The 24,228-nt window shown below is 35.0% G+C and overlaps 1 protein-coding gene across 8 annotated transcripts in view; it reads right to left on the bottom strand.

Annotated features, from left to right (window-relative positions):
* LOC128985410 (kinesin light chain-like) overlaps nt 1-24,228 on the bottom strand; it is a 145,973-nt gene that overhangs the window by 18,271 nt on the left and 103,474 nt on the right. For all 8 annotated transcript variants that reach the window (XM_054404871.1, XM_054404881.1, XM_054404879.1 and 5 more), the window contains 9 exons: nt 16,709-16,933; nt 14,975-15,071; nt 13,009-13,237; nt 10,257-10,344; nt 9,185-9,355; nt 8,440-8,644; nt 3,031-3,140; nt 1,514-1,630; nt 92-229 (listed from right to left, as the gene is read on the bottom strand). In XM_054404871.1, the coding sequence (XP_054260846.1) occupies nt 92-229; nt 1,514-1,630; nt 3,031-3,140; nt 8,440-8,644; nt 9,185-9,355; nt 10,257-10,344; nt 13,009-13,237; nt 14,975-15,071; nt 16,709-16,933 (1,380 nt within the window). The remainder of the gene's footprint in view (nt 1-91; nt 230-1,513; nt 1,631-3,030; nt 3,141-8,439; nt 8,645-9,184; nt 9,356-10,256; nt 10,345-13,008; nt 13,238-14,974; nt 15,072-16,708; nt 16,934-24,228) is intronic.

Genomic DNA, 24,228 nt, shown 5'->3' with positions numbered 1-24,228 from the left:
ACAAATCAGAAATCCAGTTGAGGTTTTTAAAAAAGCAGCTCTGTCATTTATTGTTTCCGTGGCTTGTCAGTTGTTACGAGTGTTTGCTCACCTCGTCTCCCTCGTACTGACTCATAGACTCGAGACTCTCACGAGAGCCCAGTCGAGGTCCTCGGTTGCCAGAACTGCGTCTCGCGTCCCCGCTCCCGAGGATCTGACTCACCTTCGCCTGCTTCACTATATCCAGGCCCTAGACATACACAGAACATTACAGCACTGTTCCCTTTCTGACCGAAAATGTTTCAGCAAACAGTCATTCATAGTTTAATTTGCTTCCTAGATTAAAGGCTAATGCAAAATAAATATATTGTGTCACCTTTTACCATTAGAATTCTTTAAAACAGTTGTTCCAACGTTTATATTTCAAGAATCAGGTTGCCTTAATGTAATACTTGTACTGTTTGAGGTAATGAGACTACGAGGTAACCATCTTGAAACTATCGCCTTGGATGAACTATACAAATTGACTACTTCAAAAGGAAACACAACCTAAGCATTTTGTACTCATTTTGTAAGTCTCACACCATCTATCTATACAGTGTGGCAAAAAAGTCCCGAGATAGTCAAGTATTAAAAAATACTAGCGATAGAGCTTCACAACTTGGATCAGAGTTACTGGACATAAAAACCATTAAGAATCAAGAATCAAGAATTTATTGCAATAAATTACAAAAAGAACATTTTGTATAGTTGAGGTCATGAGAGTAACTTAGACTAAGAAGTCTCAGTAATCTGCAAGGATAAAATGTCCAGTGGTTAGCATATCAATTACAATCATTATAAGTAATCATTATAAAACATTATTGAGTGTTACGCTGCCTCCTCAGGGAGACGGCTCTCTGGGAGTCAGAAGAAAATCCTTAATGTAAACTGTTGATATGCACATTAAATTGACATGACGTGCATTCGGAAAAAAAATAGTGTAATATTTTAGGTGTAAAATTATATTTATAATAAATAAGGTAATTTTCAAGTGTTGTGCATATCAGCCTATGCTTATAGCATTTAAGATTTTCTTCCAACTGCTTGTGGGCTGTCCCCCTTAGGAGGTAGCGTATCACTGAATAATGTGTTAAAATGATTTTCATGCCCAGTAACTATGCGCCAAGTTTTGTAACACTGTAATTATAATTTTTTTTATATTTTACCATCGCAGGACTTTTTGCACCCTGTGTATTAGATTAATAAAGAACAACATTTCCTTTAACTAGGTTATTCTTTCTACTTTACCCTTTTAGTTTCTGATCCTATCACAATGCTCACAACAGAACCTACACCATACACAGTTTTGACAGCGCTCACACAACCTCTTTTATCGTATAAACAATCCAATGGGTGGCCTATTAAAAAAACAATCTTTTACTCAGTGTTTACACACTTCAAGAACTATCCTAGCCTGCTAGGTCTGGCCGAAGGTAATTAACCTTGCTACCCTCCATACACTGATAACCTCTGGACTGAAAACTAAACTAACCTCTTTCCTAGAGCGCAAGGCACAGTCCTCCAGAGTCTCGGCAGCTTCGTATTTACCCTGTCGTCTGTAGAGAGCTCCAAGGTTCTTCAGTGTTGTGGTCACTGTAGGGGAGTCAACCTGTGGACGATCACTCGTAAATTATATTCATTCTATAGTTTTTTTCCTAGGATGCTAGGCACTAGCCCAGGATAGTTTTTCACATTACTTCAGGTTAGACCTAAAGTAAAGTAAAGTATAAAATTTATTGGTGATCTGGCAGGTTTTGAACCTGGGAACTACAAGACCAAAGTCGTGTGCTATATTACTAGACCAGCTCGACTAGACATAAAAAAATCATGTCAATCATTTATTTATTGCAAACCAAACAATGTTTGTATTTTTTAGGAAATTTCTCAAAGACTGCTATATGTACGACATTGAAAACACCTCCTGAAGACAGCTATTGGTAAATTAATCCAAACCTAAACTAGGAGGAGGCTGCCACACTGCAAGTAGACTGTTGGATTTTGATCTTTGGGAATTGAACTGGTAATAATATTGGCACACGTTTTGGATGGATTATTGCAACATAATCTCAAGCCGGGGTTACCCGATGCCAGTAGGTGGCACGATTGCCATTTGCCTTAACAACTGCCCACACAATTGCCCTGAAAATTTGTTGTCTCCGGGAGTAGACTGAGAACAACTGGCCTCCGAAAATCCCACAATAATGTGATGAGAATTAGCAAAGAGAACTGTCTCACCAACTGGCATCGTGTAAGCCAGGCTTAAACGTTGGCCAGTATGTTAACTAGTTAATTGTATGATCATCTCCTAGAGACCAATATTTGAAAATCCAAACTTAGCAGTAGAATCTTTCAATCTTACGGGAACTTTGAAAAAAGATAAAGATTTATCAATAAATATTCAATTTGAAAATCTAAAATTGTGATAAAAAAATATTGGAAAGGCTTTCTATTAGAAAACATAGAAACTGTTATAAATTACTGACTCAAAGTCTCAAAATGATAGAAAGAAAAAAAGAATGCTTAGGCAATAGATTGATGAAAGACATCTGTTCGAACCACAATCCCATTCCCTGTCCAAAACTTTACTCTACTTGGAATCTGAGGCAGACTTTAGATGCTACACTTGATCAACTGGCATCATATATAAACCCGGCTTTAAGGATTTATGATGAACGTGCCAACTTTATAACCAAAACTTACATGACAACCTATTGCAAATAATAGCATCTGTTGTGTCCCATCATCTATTGAAAAATCAAAAACTAAGGGAGACTAGCTTAAGCTTGGTTTACACAGTGCGGGTTTGTGAGACAGTTGTCTTCACCAATTGTCATCACGTGATGGTGGCCAGTTGTCCTCAATCTACTCACGGCCAAAGCCAATAATTTCATGCCAGTGAGTTGTTTTCTGACATGTTTCTCATACTGGCACCGTGTAAACCCAGCTTTACTCTGAGAAACGCTCATTCAAGCATATTCTAGTTGAACAACAATAGAGCTACTAAGTTACCTTGGCTGCCTTGTGCCATCCGCCGTACTCCCCGTAAGGTGCGTTCTCCTTGTTGCGGTGTTTGTTCTCCTCTCTCTCCTCGGCCACTTGCCAGATCGGCTTGTTGTCTCCTGTAACACGTCGGGACGCGTCAACGCTTGCACAACCGACTCTGACACTCAGTGGCAACCATTCAATATCTTTAGTAACTACAGTACTTAATTGTTCACTTTAAAGCTATATTTAAAAAAGCTAAATGGCTCCATTAGGATTTCTCGTGAAAAGGGATGAGTTAAGCTTAAACGAATTATTAGTTAAAAAATATATATTTGAGAGTGATGGAGTAGGTACATGTTTAATTTATAAAACACATTCAAATCTGATCGTTAGTTTACAATGTATTAACTAGTCTTGAGGTTAAGTTTTGATGTTATGTGGTGTTGAATATTGGCTACTATTGTGTTTGAAAATGTATGATTCAATCAAAGTAGGTATGAGAAAAGTAGAAAGTGTACTTGCCTACGCCACTTTTCATTCGAGTTTGAAAAAAATAGTCTTCAATAACTTAAATTTAGTTTAAGTGTGCGATAAACTTTACAAAATAAAATAAGAAAGTAACTGGTCTAATTTGTCAAGATGTTACAATTGTACTTTGTTGTAGCCCTTAGAAAAAAGATCATGTTTACCATGTCATAAAATAAAATGTTTCTAAAGTATATTTATATAATCATGTGTAGTTATTGGAGGTGTATTTGAAAAAGAAAGAAATTCAACTAAACAAGTAAAAACTACCATTCACAATCACAACATAAATAACAGAAATTAAATTAAACCAAAACACAAAACGGTAAATTATAAATCAAACTTTTGCCACTGAATGTTTCTCCAGAGTCAAAAGTTGCACAATATTTTCTAGTCCAAAATAAAAGAGTCTTAAATAATAAACAAACACATGCATACAAAGTAAAAACAAAAGTATATTAGCAAATATAATATACCTACCCCACCAAATCAATATGTAAACTAGATAAAATTACAGGGTTGCTTTAACAAGAAACCATGACACTACAATAAGCTTACAATTTGGAAAATGGTGTATCAAATCTTTTCACTCCATACATTTATTTCAAAGTGATTTTAAACATTATGAAAAGAATAATGAACTAAAAGGCTTGACATTAAACATTTTCAATATGAAATTAAATGATCATGATATCACTTGCTGATTATTTCATTACCAAACTTTGTTCATTTGTTTAGGTCCTACCATGTTTTTCTGGGGTAGACTCAACTTTTAACATAACATGAAAATTCGGAACCAGCAAAATAAACAAATTTACAACTGGAAAATACATTTTTAATTATAGGTCGGCCGCTTAGAAAACGACCTCCTCCAGCATTGGTTTAGCATTAGTGCGCAGGTCGTTTTCTAAGCGGCCGAACTATAGTAGCATTCTGTGTAAAATATTTAACTCATAACAAAATAAGGCAGGCCTATCTAATATGTTAAAAATACTTTCTAACCTTTATGTGTTGCTTATTTTATCTTTGATAAAAACATAACCATAACAAATTATAATTGCTAGAATTATGTGAAACCAAATCAAATAGATTTCTAAACCAATTCAAGGGTACATTTTAAGTAATGAAAAATAAAATAAATAGTTTAATTATTTGCCTTACATGATTTAAATAAACAAAACAAAATTCTGAAGTAAAAATGTCACAACAATATAAATCTGAAAATATTATTCATACATCATTTACAATAGAAAACTGGTCAAATATATTTAAATTATGATTGTATCTTTACATCTTTATTAGTCAAAAGACTAGTTAATTATTTTGAAGAGTAAATATCCTCAGTTTGAAAATTTTGAATGAAATTGAAAGTATTAATTTAACACTGGACTATAGGAGAAAAACAACACAAATTAAAGTGGTAACTATTTAATAAGGCAAATAGAGGCTTAAGTACTTGCCTGGACAAAACAGGCACAAGCAAGCAAATAAATGCAGCAAACAGTACATTGAGAATTGACATTACTATGAAAGAAAGAATTTCAACTTTAAAAAGTGACTCGGAGGTTGAAAATATAAACTGTGGTGTTGGCAACAATTAATGAAGTAATAGCGGACTTGAGGTTTCAACTATATTAAACTCGCAAATAAGAATGAGAAAAAATCATGAACTATCATAACACTTCTTAAAGGGGCTACGTTTAAAAAATGGCCAATAAATATTTTATCTTTAAACTTTTACATAAAACAAGGCATTTGTATTAAGCAATAAAATTTCATAACCCAAAAATCAATAATTAAAATATTTAAATTTTCTGCTGAAATTCTTCCTCCCGTAAACTGACAAGACTACAAATTGCCAAACTAAATATAAACATTAATACACAACGTTATAAACAAAGCGACAACAAAGTACACATAAAGTGTAGGTAGTTACAGTTCACAAATAAACAAGCCTAGGAACAAAACATAGTAAACTGAGCTAAACAAATACAAAACGTAAATGATAAGTTACAATACAAAAATAGCCAACTTTCTCGTTTTTCAAATAAAAAAATATATACATAGTAACACAGTTTGATGGAAATAGTGAAATAGTCTACCCAAAGAAAAGTCTTTGGCATTGATCACTTTTTTGTTTATCACAAGACCAGGAAAAAAAGGTCTACTAAAATACCGGGTTGTGACAAAGTAAATTTTGTAAAACAAATTTGTGTTCTTATGCTTTCAGTAACAGAATAATTTTGTATATGTGGCCTACCCACATTAAATCATGATAAAACATATTTTCAAGTACAAGAATATTTGATTGATAAACATTTTTAACTTGTGAGAACATAAAAAAATTGTAATCAGAAAATCCTAGAAAAGATTTACTTTGTATGGAGTTAACTTACTACAGGTAGCTTTCAAAATATAAAAATATTAAATACATCTTCTACAATAATAAATACACTCTAAATGACTAAAATTGCAATGCCCAAAAAGCGAGTGAACCCTAACCTTAACACAACCAACATCACAAAACCATCATGGTTTCTCTTGTATATCATAACGAAAAGAGGGATTTAGTTGAAACTAAACAACTCAAGTCTCATAGAAACAGGGGTTTCAAAGTATAAACAAGAATGAGGTATCAATTTACACACTATGTATTACATTATTGAAATCCATTCTAAGATGTTGTGTTGATTAATTATTTAAAAACAAAAATAAAGAGATGCAGGTTTTAACTTAAAAGAAAAATGTATTTTAAATTTGATTTTTTACACTATAAAACCCCCGATAATATAGTTAATAGAAGGCAACAATGGTTTATTACTCTTTTATTTCATAAATAAAAAAAACTTGGAGATACAACCATTTAAATGAAAATTAACTATTACTTTTAAGTATATAACTACACCCGTGATGTAATACAAATAAAAATAAGAATCTTTCATTAGACTAAATCACAACAATAATAGTATACAACCTAAGTCATAAAGAAATTTATATAATTTTATAAAAAACATATTGGAACACTATGTTCAGTAAAAGATTTAAAAATTTGACATGACGAGATGACTTTATTTTACACATTAAATTGTTTTAAATGAAAATGGAATGGTTCCAATCACATTCTGTAAAATAATTTTTGTACTGATAAACTAGATTCTAAAACAAGTAAAATGAATTCAGGGTGTCCACAAAACGACTCCTCAAAATTCCCGTATTTTCTTGCTAGTACTTAAAAATTCCCCAAAGACACCCTGATGTTCTTCACATTATGAAAAACACAAATAAAAAAAAACCCCTTACAAAAATATCCTAGACAAAACAAGATTCTACAAAACAAACAAAACAATAAACTAAAAAAAAAAAAAACATCAAGCCACAAAATTACAGTCTCATTGCAGTCACTTCACAACAGCAGACATCACAAGTTATTTGGTGGTGGTAGGATGAGATTCTAGAAGATTGTCCTTGTACTTTAAGTTCTTACTTTAATACTCTGAGGATGGAATGTAAATTTGCCCAAATATCTTATAAGTCTATGTCTCATAGTATTATATATTTTAGTTAAAAATTGACAGTTGACAGTTATTGATTTAGTTACATTGATTTTGGATTTGGAAATAGTTTTTCTTTTTTCATATACCTGCAAAACATTTTCACCAAAGAAATTATCTGGATAGGATTTTATTCATCACTCAATAAAAAAAATGTAGATACTGTAAAATCCTACAATTTTGGCACCTGATGATGTGGCAGTCCAGTTTTCTCAACAGGCTGGCAAAGGATACATACTTAAACTAAACCTCCCCACTGTTTTTACAGCTCTGCGAGCGAGCCTGTGACAATATATAGAACTCAACAGAGTTAATAGTTAAAGAGTCCTGCCTCTGTCACTTGGACCTAGTACTACTTGCGGACATTGAGTCACGGTCTGTAAGTCACGCATGTTTGATGAAACGACCGGCTGGTCAGTCAGTCAGTCACCACCATATCCATGAGAATTTAATGTGAGGCAAGTCATGCACTTTTCTAAACAAGTTGAATTTATGTGATTCAAAGTTATGATAGTGTATATAGTATTTATGGATGTGGAATAAAAGGGAAGTGGACTCTACAGTAGGAGTAGACTCCCAATTAAATACAAGTGAACTAACCAGTATTGCAAAATAAAAAAGAGTTGCTGTTGTTTATTTTACTGACCATTGATGAGTCACATCCTTCCCAACAGCGCAATAGGTTTGACAAGTTAAATTTTGTGTGTGTGTCTTTATTTTTGTTTAATAGGCCTTTTCATATGTTCTTAAATAATAATGGTTAAAAAAATTAAGTGTGCAGAACCTAGTTAAAAGGTATGTACACTTAATTTAAAATTCTTTATTATTACCTTAACCTGTATTAAATCTGAACAATACATTGAGGTCAACGTTGTTATTCCCTACAAATTTTAGGTTAGGTTTGAGTTATCCACAATTATTTCTATCATCCATGATCATTCACTCATTATCGTGAATTAATCGGGAGTCTACTGCATTATGTTTCAGATTCAAATTTTATTAAAAGTTTCCTAAAAACAAAAACCCGAAATATGTCAAAATTGGCACCCTTCCTGTCCACATTACGCAAAATTTGTGGGGACACCACTTATGTGAGATGGTTGAACCCTCTCCACTTCTAACGGTAGTCTAAATTACCAGTCCAGGTAAATTAATTCTAGAATGTCCAAGAAGTCAAAAGTTTTGCAGACATAATAAAAAAGAAAAAACACCAACTGAATTGTAATACAAATTGTCCGTGAGAAAAATTAGCTTTATATCAACCGTAGGACAACAGAGCATTATTATTCTAGACTCCAAGCACCGTCACATTCCACCCTCCACATTGCAGGCTACAGCACAGTGGTGGTCCACTTACCGTCGATAGTGCCGAACTCCCGCTCGTGCGCCCGCGTCAGGATCTGCTTGTAAAGTATCTCTGCCTCTTTGTACTTCCCCTGCTTGAGGTAGCACGAGGCGAGGTTGTTCTTCGTCTTGGCCACATTTGGGTCGTCCGGCCCCAGTTTGGACTCGTAGATTTCTAACGCTCTCTGGTAGTACCGCTCCACTTCCTCGTATTTTCCCTGTGGAAGTCGTTGGATTTTAGTAATGAATAGTGAGTTTGCAGTTTGCACACAGTCTCACGTATTAAGGGTTCTTACAGTTTATCTGTTTCATTACATTTTGCTGTGTTCAGTACTCACTACTCAGTAGTTGGCCTAACCAACTAAACAATTGCTTGATAATTTTAAAGTGTTGTTATTCACAAAATATTATGAATATGAAAAATAAAGAATTAATAACTGGTGGTGATGATTTTGAATACTAGTTATTATCCAACTGATGAACAAATTGTGCATAATGTAGTAAAACAGTATGAACTGAAGATAAAAGAAAATAAGATGACTAAATTTATTAATTACATAATATTAATAAGAATGAATCAATAAATTATCATTTTTCAAATAGACTAGTTAATCCATCCAGAACCTCTAACCCGTGGTAGGATATGATGGGAGTTACTGTACCTGAGGATTACTTTATGGAGGATCTTAAAGGACTGTTGAAGGACATGCAGGGTACTTTAGACTGGTATACAAACTACTTATCTTAATGTCACTTGCCTGGTTTTGGCAGAGCAGTGCGAGGTTGTTCAGTTGTTTGGCCACATCTGGATGATCCTTGCCCAACACCTTCTCCCTGATCTCCAACGCTCTCTTGCACAGTGGTTCTGCCTCCTTGTACTTGCCCCGCTTTCCATACAGCACCGCCAGGTTGTTCAAGGTAGCTGCCACCTGCCCCACCACACATGTAAGTTTGCAACTTTTGTAGATAATGTAAATTCATTGTAAAAGCCTATGGAAAGCCAGTATGTTAAGATAACAGAGTGCCAACTGAAGGTTTGAAGATCGACATTAAGAATCTCTATCAATAGTTGTTTTGGGTGTATTGAAATCTTAGCGGTTAATATCTTTGCACTGAAAGAGGGAAGGGTATCAATTCCCAGCATATCTTCAAACATTTGAGGCATTTGAATTGCTTTCCCTCAAAAGTGTTTGTGATTTCGAATAAATAAATTCTACTAGCACACTCTAAAAAAAAAATATTCAATATTCACACTCACCAATATATTCACAAATTTTTAACAAGAGTTAGATGGAAATTCTAAAAAAATAGGTAAAAGTAACAATGTCACAAACAATTTATTGTGTATCGCAAATACCCCACCTATAACATTAACTTTTAATAAGAAGGAGGACTTCTCATGAGATGCACACTAGACTCGGAGACTGGATTTGAACCCTCGATCCACTGTGTTCTATCATGGCCAAAAAGATAAGTATTAGATCGCCCGACCTTTGAATACACCTCATCTAATGGTCTACTAGGGTGCACTAACTATGTAGCAAAACATGTAAGGTATGGGTTCCAGCCACTATTATTCAGTTATTTTTACTAAAAGTAGGTTAATTTTTGTTAGTTAGGCCTTGGCCTACATTTGATGACTGATATATCAGGCTTTGGGGTAAACTAAGCAGCGGGGAAAATATATTTCAACTTAAGCTATATCCAGGAAAGTACAGTTATGTTTGGGTTTTATGTCTGCGATTTAGGATTTAAGTGTATCCATGTTTTTTACAGTAGTTTTTTAACACTATTGCTTATACTGCTTTAATGTAGGCGTGCATAACTCACTGCAGGATGATTTTCACCCAGAGTCTTCTCTCTTATTGCGAGGGCGTCATTTAACAAGTTGGCAGCTTCTTTGTACTTGTTCTGGTCCCTGAAATAAAAGTCACAATTTTGATTGTGTGTGCGTTAATTTTAATTTACTACAATATTTAAACATGAATCATATCTTTGCAATACATAACTGCACTAAAGTTAGATCTTGAATCAAATTAACTCTCACATTAGGGCCCTTTCACACGAGGCCACTGGAGGCTTTGACTACTGGCTGCCACTGGTTACCGTTCGGGCAACTGCAGTTGATGGTACAGGCAACTGACAAGCCACTCCACCAATAGCCACCGTACAACTAGTTGAGAAAATGCTTGTTATAACGCTTTGTCACAATTTTTGTTTTTCTATTTTATTTTATTGACATATTTCTCCTTTGTACTATTTCAAATCGCCGGGGTGTAACGGGTCAAATGTGTAGGGGGTAAAATAACGGCGAAACCACGAAACTTAAACAGCTGAATGTAAGCTGTTGTTGTGCCCTAGTCGCGACGCTAAACTGACATCGCACCTAACCTCCAATTCCAAGACAGCAGACGACGTTGGTGTCAGTTTGGTTGTTTGGTTGTTCGACTGCGTCTGAGGGCGGGCTACGGGAGAGAATAAGAGCAGCTGATCCACCTTGTGAGCGAGGCAGCTATAAAGCATGTTAAAGCGGTCATACGCCTGCCTTTGCTGACACGGGACTCAGCTGACTCTGTTTGTGCTGACCAATCAGGAAGCGTTTTAACTTTCGTCTCGATTCTGAGACGAAGGTGAAGGAAGAAGAAGAATTGTGGAGGAGAATTGTCATTCGTAATCCTGGCTTTTCGTAAGTTTGTTTCGCTTTTGGTTCTCTCTCGAAAATTCGTGCAAGTTAAAGTTCGTATCGCAAGCTCTGAAAGCTTAAGTTCGTGTGTATTGTTTTGTAGTGAATATTTTGATATAATTTCGTCATCGGGTAAGTTTTGTAACTAACTTACAGATTATTGTATATTACTTGACCAGTTTTCGTGTACGAAACTTGGTTGAACTTGAAGGCTAGGCCTGATTCGCAGACCTAGTCATACGCCTTAACCAACAATTTGAGTAAAGTACTGCGGTTGGTGAAATATATTTTCAATAACGTTTCATAATCCATATTTGGGACTTACTTTTTAATTCTTAAAACCCTTTGTAAAGTTCCCAAACGTCCCAAAGTTTGTCCCAGCAGACAGGTTTCTACTGGATAATTTCTGTCGAAGTTGGTTTAAGTTGAACACGTGAGGAAGTTAAAGTTTTAGTTTTTCGTTATCAGCTCCAGGAGCAGTTTTATTTTTAGTTTCAGTTTTTCTCTCGTTTCGTGTCTCACTTGTGCAATTTAAGCCAACTTGTTTTCTTGTTTTAGTAAATTTGGACTCTGTGGGAGTTCGGCTAGGTTAGGCCTATCTTGTACTAACCTTGTTTGTTACAGGTTGACGATTTAACTCCGTAGGTAAGCGGAGTGACTATTTAGCTTACTTGTTGATTCGTTGAGTTAGCTATTAGTGTGTCCTTTAGATATTTGCCCACAGAGTCAAGTCAAAATTATTTATTTCCCCACAAGCCTAGGCTAGAGTGGTGATTTCTAGTTGGGTGTTTAGTAACCCGTAACGTTCGTCTCGAGCTCTGACAACCAGGGCTATCAAATTTAGGCTATCCGAATCACTATCGACTCCTGGGAAATTCCCCGCGACCAGACTAGGGCGAATCCTGGGATCTTCGTTTTATTACCGGTGGCGTAATTTCCCACTTGTCGTCCGCCAGGAAAATTACGTCACAGGGTACTTAACCCCTTAAACTAGATCCTCAGTATTAATTTTGTATTCTATTATTTTGTTTAGTCTTTTATTATGTTCTTCTTCTTTTGCTGCAACGTACCCTCTTTATTTTTATTTTGCTCAAACACAAACAAAACAGTTCAACACAAAATCTTCAACTAGCACATGTGTATCTATTTCTGCACGTGAACTGACTGTCAACTGCAAAATAATTTATGCGTGCGGTTCCGCGGTGACGGCTACTAATGGCTTTTTCTGAAGACTCCCATTTAATTCAATGCCCCATGACAAGTTGACGCCACTGCGGTTGCTGCTTGCAGTTACGCGAGGAGACACTGCTCGGCCATTGTGTCCTGACGGGCAACTGCAGTGGCCTCGTCTGAAAGCCCCCATTTAAAACAATGTTTACGCTGTGGCGGGCAACCAGTGACAGCCACCAGTGGCCTTGTGTGAAACGGCTCTTAGTGTGTGGTTAAATCCTCTAGTTGCTAACTACCATTTTCAACAAAGATCCTAAATAACATTTTGCAAACATGTAGATTACAGTTAACGACTTTAGTAATTATGGTTTGGTACTATTTCAGTTGCTTTAACATTGATTTTGATCTCTACTAACTCAATGCAAGAAGATGTCATCCGGTAATGCAAATACAGAACTAACAAAAATGATTGACTACTTATCGTTGTCTGGAAATAGCTCTATTTGTAGGGCAGTGTGAATACTACTGAAGTAAGTGTCAAAAGGGCATTATTAGGTATCAGGCCATTTTCTTGACTCTGCTAGACTTAGCTGATTACTCTGTCAAACAGACTTGAAATCTACACCTGCAAGGTTAACTTTCTCCAAACCTTTATATTTGGCAGCTTTTGGGCAAAGTATAAAAATTGTGCCTTTATGTAAGATCTTTATATATTTACAAGTTAATTACCTGTAGACCAACGCCAGTATGTTCAGCATGGTGGCCACATCGGGATGGTCATGACCACTGGTCTTCTCCAGGTCTTCTAGTGCTTGTTTGCACAGAGGCACAGCCACCTCGTAGCGGCCTTGGCTGGCGTATTGTATCACCAGGTTGTGTAGTGTCCGCAACCTGGCAGGGATCTCGTAGCCGGCGTTCACCTGCTGGGCAAACTGCGATGGCGGTGTCGGTGACATGTCTACAACACAGGCTCAGTATTACAGGTCAGGCGATAACTATTTGGAGTGGATGTAATAGAAAACATGTGAGTGATGCATTAGAAGTAGATTGTCCCAACTCCTAAATGCATCACTCAAGTGTTATTTTGCTTAAAAATATTTCATGATTGTGTGATAGTTAAAATCTAGTTTTGTAGCTTTGTACAAACACTTTTTCAAGTAGTTTGTTCCAGATAATCCAGTAAACATGATTTCATTTCTCGTTGGCATTTGCAAAAACCGAAACATGATCTCAGCCTTAGGTTGAGCCACCATCTTGTGTAAACATGTCCATTGTCTTCATCTATCTTCAATTTGTTTAATTTTTTATTTCTTCAAGCATTTTAGTTTCTTGATTTTGACTACTACAGTTTTTATGTAGTTTTCCTCTTTGAGATTATCCATATCCAGATTTGGCAATTTATTTTTATTCCAAATAAAGGGTAAGTAAACACTAAGACAATCACAAGATAGTGCCTCGAGCAACATTAGGATCACATGTATGTCCAGTAAATGGCCGAAGCAATGGCAACAGATAATGGAAATGCTATCCATTGGAAAACCTACTAAAAACATGGAGAAAAGATTTTACAGAGCCAAAGAGGAATAAAGTAAAGCTTGAAGTGGGCGCAAAAGAACAATTTTTATGTGGATGGTTAAGCTTTAAGGAACATTGATTTGGGTTATTGCCTCATCAGAAGATTCATCCTAAATACAACAGAAATAACAAGAAATGTGTTTTATTTAATTAACAGAACACGAGGGAATAGCAGGATATTTTAAATCAACTAATAATAAATGGCATAATTTTTTGCTAAGGAAATTGGGAGAAATTACAATTTTATTGGATGTTGTGAATTATGTAGACATTATTTAATACATAACTAAGGGAATATTAAGTCTGGCATCTATACTTATTTAATACGCAAGCAGGATTTTTGTGACAATTACTCCTCTGAAACTACTGAACCGATTGACATGTTTTTGGTGTCATTGGAAAGAGCGTAACGTGAAGTTGTGCAGGAAACTTTCTTTTTAGGGAAATTATTAGAGAGTGAGGCTCTGAGGCCCTTTAAAGTTTTGTATTTCTCCATAAGATTAACATGGGAAAGAAAAATTGTTATGAATCTCCAGCTGTTGTCAGAAATTAAAAGTGAGAAGAAGAACATATGTTATTTGTAAGCAGTCAATAAGGTTGCTACAAACATTTACTGACACTAAACAACTAAAACACTAAAAAACAAGATCAGCTTTTGAAAAATGATAAGATATTTACAAGAGATATTGATTATATCGATCTGTTATGTACATCTTGGGTATTTCCATAATCTTTGAGTCAAATCTTTTAAAGTCATCAGAAATTATGACTGTTATTCGTTTTAAAATGACGTCTGTAATACTTAGCAATTGCTCGAATTCGAGCAACCGGTACACTAGTTAAAACTATTGCTGAGGTCAAAAGTAGTAGGGCAAACAAATAATTGTCGCTGAAAAGGTATTATAGATTTGTTGATTTAAGTCTCACAAACTGCAGTAGTCATATGGTTTGTGCACATGAGGGATAATAAAGAAAATTAATGGAAATTGATTGAAGTTTTACTAAACTAACTTAACTTCATGTCTTTTAGTCCAGTTCATTCACTTAACATATGAATATAATGTTTAAGGTGCAATTGTTTAGTCATACTTAAATGGTTAAAACTACACCTAAAACTTACTATTCCTTTCCTCAGCATCGTCATCAGGGAACAAATCTACGACAGGATCGTCAGCTTTGGGCTTGTCTTGTTTCAGTTCTGAAGATGATTCTTGATCCTGCAAAGATTCAGTTAGTTTTAGTTTACAATCAAAATATTTTTGTAAGAGAAGAGTCCAAATTCTGGTCTTGTCATCATCAAGATCGGCTACAGCAGAAAATTTGGTAACGTTAACCTACATCACAGTTAAGTGTAGTAATAAAATATTCACAAATTACGACAAAACATGCTGTTGTCAGCTGACAGAAGACGTTGGTTTGTTAACTTTTTACATCACAATGAAATGATTGGCATAAACACACGATTAGATGACAGAAAAACTCTTACCCACCTCTTACCTCATATAAAATGCTCAACGTCTCCATAAAAATAACCTTACACAATATGCGTATCAACCAGTACATGCGCAAAGGTGCATCTCGAATGGCCAAACCATTTTAAAGTAAAAGCAATCCATTTTTTGAAAGACATGTTTTTAGGCGAGGTTTATTATATTGATCAGCTTGTGCATAGCCACAGTGGTTAGGCGTTCGGCTCATGTACGCAAGAAAAATTAAGTTTTAATTCTTAGAAGAAGCGGGACGTTATCTTTGATGCCGCGAAACGTCGGAGTAAATCCAAGGAAGATTTTTTATGTGCGTGTATGTGTCTTCATTGTGTCTTCGTTGTGTTACATTTCGACAAGTCCTGGATTAACAAATTAAGGTGAGTAAAGCCCACAAGCTGATCAATATAAAAGCAATACAGTTTAAAATTAAATTTAACATCTTTCTTTTGTTTGTTGATGTATGTTGTTTTGGATTTTAGATTCACTACTATGTAATTAATTGTTTTCGTGATAAGTCTATCACCAGCAAAGATTCATGATTGTTTACCATGCAAAAAGAATGTTTACGGTGCAAATTTAATGTTTCCCATTAAGTTTTATATTGAAGCGACATAAACAAACAACATTTGTTATTGTTTCATCAAATGTTTCAATTCACAACAACCAAAACTGAACAATCAATGTAAATTTTAACTTTTAATAGAAGGCCTAGCAAAAAATGCCAATAGTTTTTAAATGTTCCTAACTGGATAAAAGAATTATTCCAATGTATAGTTTTATTAAACAAGTAACTAGTCTTTGTAAAAAAAAGAAAGAAAAAAAAACTTTCAAAACACAAGTGATTGTGGGTCATTTATTCAAAACCATATTTAAAATACTTGAACTTCCAAACATAAGTTGTCAAATAAAAAAAAAAATTACAGTGCACTTTTTAATGTACACTAACAAATAAATTAACATTCATGTGCTTCCAAAAAAACTTACTACTTTTAAAAAAACTCAGAAAATTTACATCGTATACTAAGTAGGTTTATTATGTAAAAAAAATTGTGTTGAAAATCACCTCAAAACTCCCGCCGCAGACGTTGTACTTTTGGTGTGGCATGGCTCGAGGTAAAAAGTCTGCACGCGGTAGTACCGTGGCGGTAGCGGCGGATGTCGGTGTGGCATAACCTTTACGGTAAATAAAAAAAAAACTTTGGATACTTTTAGAAGTATTGTGGGTTTTTGGGAAATCCCAACTGGAATACTGGGATCCTTCCAATAAGATATCTGGGTTCCGTAGACAGTAATCAAACGTAACATGTAAACCTCAAAACTCTATCTATATTTTACAATAAGAGTCTATTTTAGTCAATACTACTCACCGTCAAGTCCTGGTCATATTGTCGCACAGAGGCCATAAACTCAAGGTGTTTCTTGTCCTCCTCGAGCTGCGCGACTTGTTGCTCCGAGGCTTGGAGTTTCTGCTGTGTGTTGGCCAACTCGTCCCGCAGCCACGCGTTCTCCTGACAGAGCCGTCGCACCTGCGTACGCAGCTTCTGCTTCTCTGCCTCCACCATCTGCAGGTGGGAGGCCAACGCCATCATCACCTGAAAACAAATCCGATTTTGAGTAATTGAAAGCTTTTCTTTTAAGACAGCGATATTACCTAGGTGAGTAAGAGTAAAAGTTGAGTGTAGAATTGAAGTGAGATTGTCTAGTTTTGTTATTGAGACCTGTTGTTTTTTTAGCCATGACCATTAATTAAAAACAATGGTTAAGGGCAGCTAAGTGTAGTTTTGGATCACCAAAATTGTCTGGCTTTACCCAGGATGATAACAGTTATTAATTGTATAAAAATAATTTCTTTCTTGATTTTACTAACCTAACGCTGTTAATATCATTTGAGGCAGACAGTTCGACAATGTTGTGTTAATTTCAATGGGCAATGAATCTATACCATGTTTATTTAATAGTATTTGAAAAATATCACATTATACAATTAAATATACCACCATTGCTACAGTGATTAAATTTTAGACATAAACACAAAAATATTGGTAAAATTGATTCATGTTTAACATCATGCACAAGTACCATACATTTTAGGAAGTATACCTAAATCTTCCCTGTCCACAACACGATTATATTTCTTAACGAGCCTATAAAACAATTTATCTAACAGATAATGCAATGGGACTCAGATTCCGTAAAATATCAAACAGGTGTAAACTCATTTGACAAAAAAATGTTTTGAGAACCTTTTAAGTACTTTTGTGGGAATAACAAGTTTGAGAACATTTCACTACTCTCTGTTCATGTTACTTCACTCAGGTCATAACTCCTTCTCTATTCATCTGAGAGTTTTGAAACATCAACAAGACTAAAAGGAAACTAGGGCATGTTGGTAGGCCTGAGTTCACAGTGGAGCATCAAAGCAGTCACTCACTGAGATAAGATCAATGCAATCTGCCCTCACTGGCCGGTGTATTACCTCTGGTGAATAAACACGAGAGTTCACTCCAACCGACATTGGTAGCCTACCACGCTACAACATCCATCATTAGTTGATTGGTACCACTGATACGATATCCATCATCAACAGATTGGTACCACTGCCACGATATCCATCATTAACAGAATGGTACCACTGCCATGATATCCATCATTAACAGAATGGTACCACTGCCACGATATCCATCTTTAACAGAATGGTACCACTGCCACGATATCCATCATTAACAGATTGGTACAACTGCTACAATATGCAGCATTAATTGATTAGTAATACTAATACAGTACAGTAATTGCAATGTAGTTTTGATTATAAAACATTCTTCTTCAATGATTTGATTCTGGTTATTAATTTCAGCCAATATCAAAGGTTTTAAGATTTTAGTGAATTTTCCTGTAGGGAAGTAGCAACGAGTAGGTTTTAGGTAACTTTTAATAAGTGGCCAGATTTTAATGTAATTAGGCATGAATCTGTAGGGCGGGATAAACTTGAATGAGTTCACAAACCAGCAAGATCGGGTCATAAGAACAAGGTGTGTTGATGGGTTTAAAAATAATTAGAGAGAAAAAAACAATTTTGTAAGTTGAGGCATTGTTTTACAATAAATGGTTACAGAGAAAATTACAAAAAACTGTAAATTTAAAATTCCCATGTTAATGTTATTTTGAACAAGAAAACTGTTCTTGTTCATGGATCTATTTTGATCAAATTTGGCAAATTTATTGTTTTGCAATATACTATTACATTTGACAAAAAAATGTTTAACCCTTCCTGTTGGAGCAATTCAATTTACTGTTATTCAAATAGGTAATAAATATAACTCATTAGTGGGAATATTCCCAATCAGAGAAATTGAAAATTGCTTTGACTGCAGGTTTGCTGCAGTGGGGGTATTTTGAAACAGTGCTTCAAAAATGCTGACTTTACAATAGGCACTTCTACACCCTGCCTGAGGCAGTGGTCTTGATGAATCCAGGCCAATGTCATGCATCAGTGGTCCTCAATTACACAATTACAATGTAATTTCCTGTTCAAAATTATCACGGTGCAAGGAGGCTGTTTCTTTTAGGCCTAGCTGAAGATTCTGCACTCCAAAAACATGTTGAGTATTCCTATAATTTTGATGAGGAGGTTACTACTTTAATGTGATAATAGTGCAAATAAAACTTAGTTGGTTTATGTATGACAAATACTCGACTATTGGGTCGGATATAATTAGAGGGTCCAATAAAAATCCATCACCACTTACCATCTTTAATATTTATTTACCGTCCTGTTAGTTAACAGTATAAGAGTAAATCTATGTTTTGAGTGTTATTAGACAAATTTTAATTTACTTCTTAAATAGAATAATCTGTCGACTAAGACCCCAATTATCAAACTTTTAATATACGGTCCTGACTAATGAAACAGCTGATCTTAGCCAGTAAATAAGCTACACAAAGCATCTTACTGTAACTCTCGACATACCCTGCGACCTGCGATCATATTCAGCCTAAAATATAAACAAAGTACATGACTGTCAATAACGTGATTAGGTGTAAACGCACCTGTGACTATATAGATGGAAACAGGATTTAACTAAGCATAGCTATTTGAAAGACTATAGTGCAACAATAAACTTAGGTAACTGTATTGCTGGGATGGGAAAATCTTCTGCAATAATCGTAGAATTGTTTGAATCTCTTGAAATGGTTTGAGAACCAAGCATGAAAAGAAATACACAATCACTAGGTGCTACAATGAGATCATGTGATTGTTTTAACTCTTCTGATCTGATAACTAACAAAACAGGACAAAGAGTTACCTCATATCTCCAACTAGGGAAAAACATAGTTTCATCATATCAATTTAACTTTCATTGAAATGTTTATTAAAAACTAGACAATCAGTATGTGCATTAGTTAAATACATATTGAGTTCAATATGCTTGCAAGGGAACAAAATGTCCTACAACCTTCCAAGAGAGGATCTAATGTCTCAGTTAACGGAGTCTGAGTCTTATGGGACTGGGTAATGTGGTTATTTAGATTCACTTCATTCTACAACTAGGTACATTACAATAACGTTTTACTCTCGTAGTTTGCTTAGGTTACATATTACACAGTAAAATGCGGTATTGGATATACAATACTTTTTGGTAAATGGACTAGCTGTAATAAGTTTTATGTAAAAGTAGGTAGTTTTTTAAAGGTTTTTGAAAATAAATTATTTGAATACATATTATAGTATTGGATTTTACATAAGTATAGTCCAATTCATTTGGCTCCACAACAACTAAAATTAATAATTTTTTATTCCAAAATTGTCCAAATTTTCACGCAAGGTTGAAATGATAACTTTTTCTTATCCAACTAGTAGTCTAGTACCGTATTACATAGATTAAGCTGATTTAGCTAATATGATCTTAAAACAAAACAAATCATCGTTTTCTTTTCTATTCTAAAATAGGGGGCTAAATAAACAGCAAGATACCATAGAAAGACATTCTTTAACTATTCTACTATAAATAAAACAAAACCTTTGAATAAAACACATTAAACACCACTGTCGGATGTGTAGGACAAACCTGACAAATAACACAGGAGAATGTGATGCCTGCCATGTTGTGACATTTGACAAGCACAAGAGTAACAAGTATTTACACTAATGTTCTGTCACAAACAATGTCTATTAAAATTAAATTTCACTAAATGTATTAGTATTGACCTCGATATTTAATTTTACTTTTTTGAAACTGCCGATTTGTTCAAAATTAATCCAATTTCAATTCCAGTTTGCAAGACACCTTCTATATGTCAACCTATCAAACATGAAGTGTAAGTTTCTTGAATAAGAACTATGTATATCCGTTTTATAGATCTCCACAAAAGTTCAATAATGTTACGCACTACTGCATTTTGCAACTAGCTTCATCCATACATTTCCCAAGGTGAAACTTACACCATATGGTTTGGATGATATTGACCAACCCCAGGCTGTGGTAAACCACTGTCATTAGAGCCTCAAATAAATATTGAGAACTAGTTTGAGGGAGAAACTTTCACTAAATCTTTCAACAATATTATCTTTGATAGCTACTAGTATTACTCAACCCCTCAAAACTAAAAATAAATTATTTACAGAATAGCATTTTCAATGCAAAGGGGTTTTATTCATATTTCCTACTACTACAACATGTAGTCTGTGCCTTTGCCATCAGATGCCACACAGCTTAGTGTGATGCAAGTTCAGAGTAGCCAATCACAAATGAGTCACCAGTTCTCTAGAAACATCACGCTGACTTTGCTACTCAATTGTATGGGAGCATGCACAAGCATGGCTGACTCGGTATTTAGTCTACCTCCGAGGCTTATCTACAAGGTGACAAAAAAGTCTTGGTACACTTAAATATTTTTAAGACTAATTTAGTTCTACAAAACTTGTCAAAATCTTTTTAACACATAGTTCAGAAATATGCTTGTCGCTTCCTACTCAGGGGGACACGGCCCAGTAGGTAATTACCCTTCTAGGAGTCAGACAAAAATCTTAACTTTTAAGAACGTAAGCAAAGGGTGAAATGCACATAAAATAAAAGGTCTTTACAATAATGACATATGACAGATGGGTCCAGTACATTGAACTGTCAAAAAGCTACTTCATTTGATTTTGGTTTTGTAGTTCGGGTTTGTGGCATTTTGTTCTGCTCATAAAGATATTTAACTTAACCAGCGACCTTCCACAAACGTTATATCCCTTAACTACTCAGCTTACATGAAAAAAAAACATGCTTTGAATTAAACTTGATTCATAATCATTAGGGAACCAATTTATTTTCTTGTAAAAGGATTTTCATCACAGTTTCAACAAATAAAAAAAAACATTATTTGTAAAACCTAATCTAAAATAAAAATACAACAAGGGTGCCAAGAAAGAGCTTCAATATATTAGCTAAGGGACAAAGAAAAGTAAAACAGTAATTGCAATTTATTATTAAATTGCAATTATTGCAATTCAATTGGTAAAAAGAGTTTAAGGTTTCTTATTGAATGACAGTTCCTTGATTGTAAGTGAAGTAATAGAAAACTATTGCGAATTGTGAAAAAGGAAGTTCCATTAGTGGCGAGGAGAAGCCCATTCAAGGAAAAGCAATTATACTGAGCAATATCTGAGTAGGCAGGAAAAGTTCTATGGCGTCCAAATGTGTGAATGAATATCATATCTCAGGCAACATCTTTCAGTGATTTACTAAACAAATTACTTTAATTTGTTTGTACTTTTCTTTAAATAATGTTAAAAGTAAATATTTTCCCCATCAATATTCCCAAGGCAGAAAGAGTTGTGTGATAAGTAAATTTTTATGTGAGTTTTAATGAGCAACATTTTAATCTTTTAACTTTAGGTTAGGATAAAAAAGTATGAATTTACATATTATAACTGCAAATGTAATGACAAAATTATACAAACAATTTAAGACATTTAATTCAAATCAAATCAAATCAAATAATCTTTATTCATTTTTTTGTATTTACATGAATACATTGAATAGAGTCACATTTCTTATAACTAATATCCTTAAATAAAATATGATGGACACTTGACAGGGCTAAATAATTAATTAACTTCAGCACCCTTTCTCAGTGGTACAAATAAAAAATAGCTTCAATATGGTTATGGTACGTCTAGTTCTAGCTCATAGCCAAAGGTTGAATACAAATTAAATCCCTTAAATATCTATATTATCTGAACTTATTCATGGATTTCATCAAAACTTGTACAAGCTTATTTTATCAGAGACATTATATATTTTAAATATTCAAGGGACAACGTTTTTAGAGAACTCAAATGTAATTCCAACATTAACTCATGCATAAAAGCTGTGACAACATTAGAATGCAGTTCAGTGGAGGGTTCTTAAGGGATTAACTTTAAGGTCATCACTACCCAGTGTTCAGTCTCTGTTGAAATGTCACTTGCATACCAAAGTACGTCTGACGAACTTATCCAATCCCACTCAGCTTTGCAGTTAAAAGATCAATAGAAAATTTTAGTGGTTGTTAATTTATTGTTGTAAACAAATTTCTTAGCCCTATAACAGGCAATACTTTTATTAAGTAGTTATTTTTTTAATTACATTTCCTTTTTTTAATTGTCATATCACACATTCGTTGTGGTGTATGAAGGTTTACTCTTGCCAATCCTGGTGATGTCTTGATTTAGAGATTATCAGGGGACAACAATAACCTACTAGATTGTTACAGACATATAAGTTAATGCAGCAGTAACAAAGGTGTGAATATTCCAAGATTATTAGAGGGGAAAATATTTACACTGGGTTGTATTATTATTTTCACGGCTGCATTTATATATTCATTTAGTGTTTTTAAATTTAATTATTCATTTACTATTTTTTCTGGCAATAAAGTTATAGAACAATCTAATCAATTCAATTGATTGGATAAACCTGATTTGATTATACAAGTTGTAGATTTATCTGAACTTAATGAAATAAAAGTCAAATATTAAGAATTCCTAAGGTAAGATGGGCATTAGTTTACTTGGTGTTAAGTTATTGCCAGAGCACTATTTTCCCCAGCAACTTTTGTATTCCTCCTTATCTTTATTTTAGTATCTTGTGAGTTCATATATATATATATATATGCAGTGCCGGATTTACCACTAGGCCGATTAGGCCGCGGCCTAGGGCCGCAAGCAAGAGGGGGCCGCAGAAGATTGCACAACAATTTTTTTAGATAAACAAATAATTTTTTTAACCATTAGTTTGCCGCGATCACAGGTGACCATAATAATGTTTCCATGATTGCGGCCCACAGAAGATGTTCACGATTTTGCCGCGGCCGTGGGTGTCGATGATGATGTCCCTGTGATTGCGGCCCACAGAAGATGTTCACGATTTTGCCGCGGCCGTGGGTGTCGATGATGATGTCCCTGTGATTGCGGCCCGCGGGAGATGTTCACGATTTTGCCGCGGCCGTGGGTGTCGATGATGATGTCCCTGTGATTGCGGCCCACAGAAGATGTTCACGATTTTGCCGCGGCCGTGGGTGTCGATGATGATGTCCCTGTGATTGCGGCCCACAGAAGATGTTCACGATTTTGCCGCGGCCGTGGGTGTCGATGATGATGTCCCTGTGATTGCGGCCCGCGGGAGATGTTCACGATTTTGCCGCGGCCGTGGGTGTCGATGATGATGTCCCCGTGATTGCGGCATGCGGGAGATTTTAACGATTTTGCCGCAGCCGTGGGTGTTGATGATGATGTCCCTGTGATTGCGGGCCACGGGAGATGTTAAGGGGATACGCCACTATCTCTGGGCCATATTTTTTATTTATTTTACATTTTCCAAAAGTTGCATTTTTAGATAGGTTATTTAGTTGTGAACATTTACCT

The sequence above is a fragment of the Macrosteles quadrilineatus genome, unplaced genomic scaffold (assembly GCF_028750875.1).
Source record: "Macrosteles quadrilineatus isolate MER2022 unplaced genomic scaffold, UCM_ALF_1.0 Scaffold_2__2_contigs__length_208266976, whole genome shotgun sequence".
In the NCBI taxonomy this organism is placed as follows: Eukaryota; Metazoa; Arthropoda; class Insecta; order Hemiptera; family Cicadellidae; genus Macrosteles; species Macrosteles quadrilineatus.
Note: the sequence above shows the minus strand (reverse complement) of the source record. Positions and strands in the feature narration are given on the sequence as shown.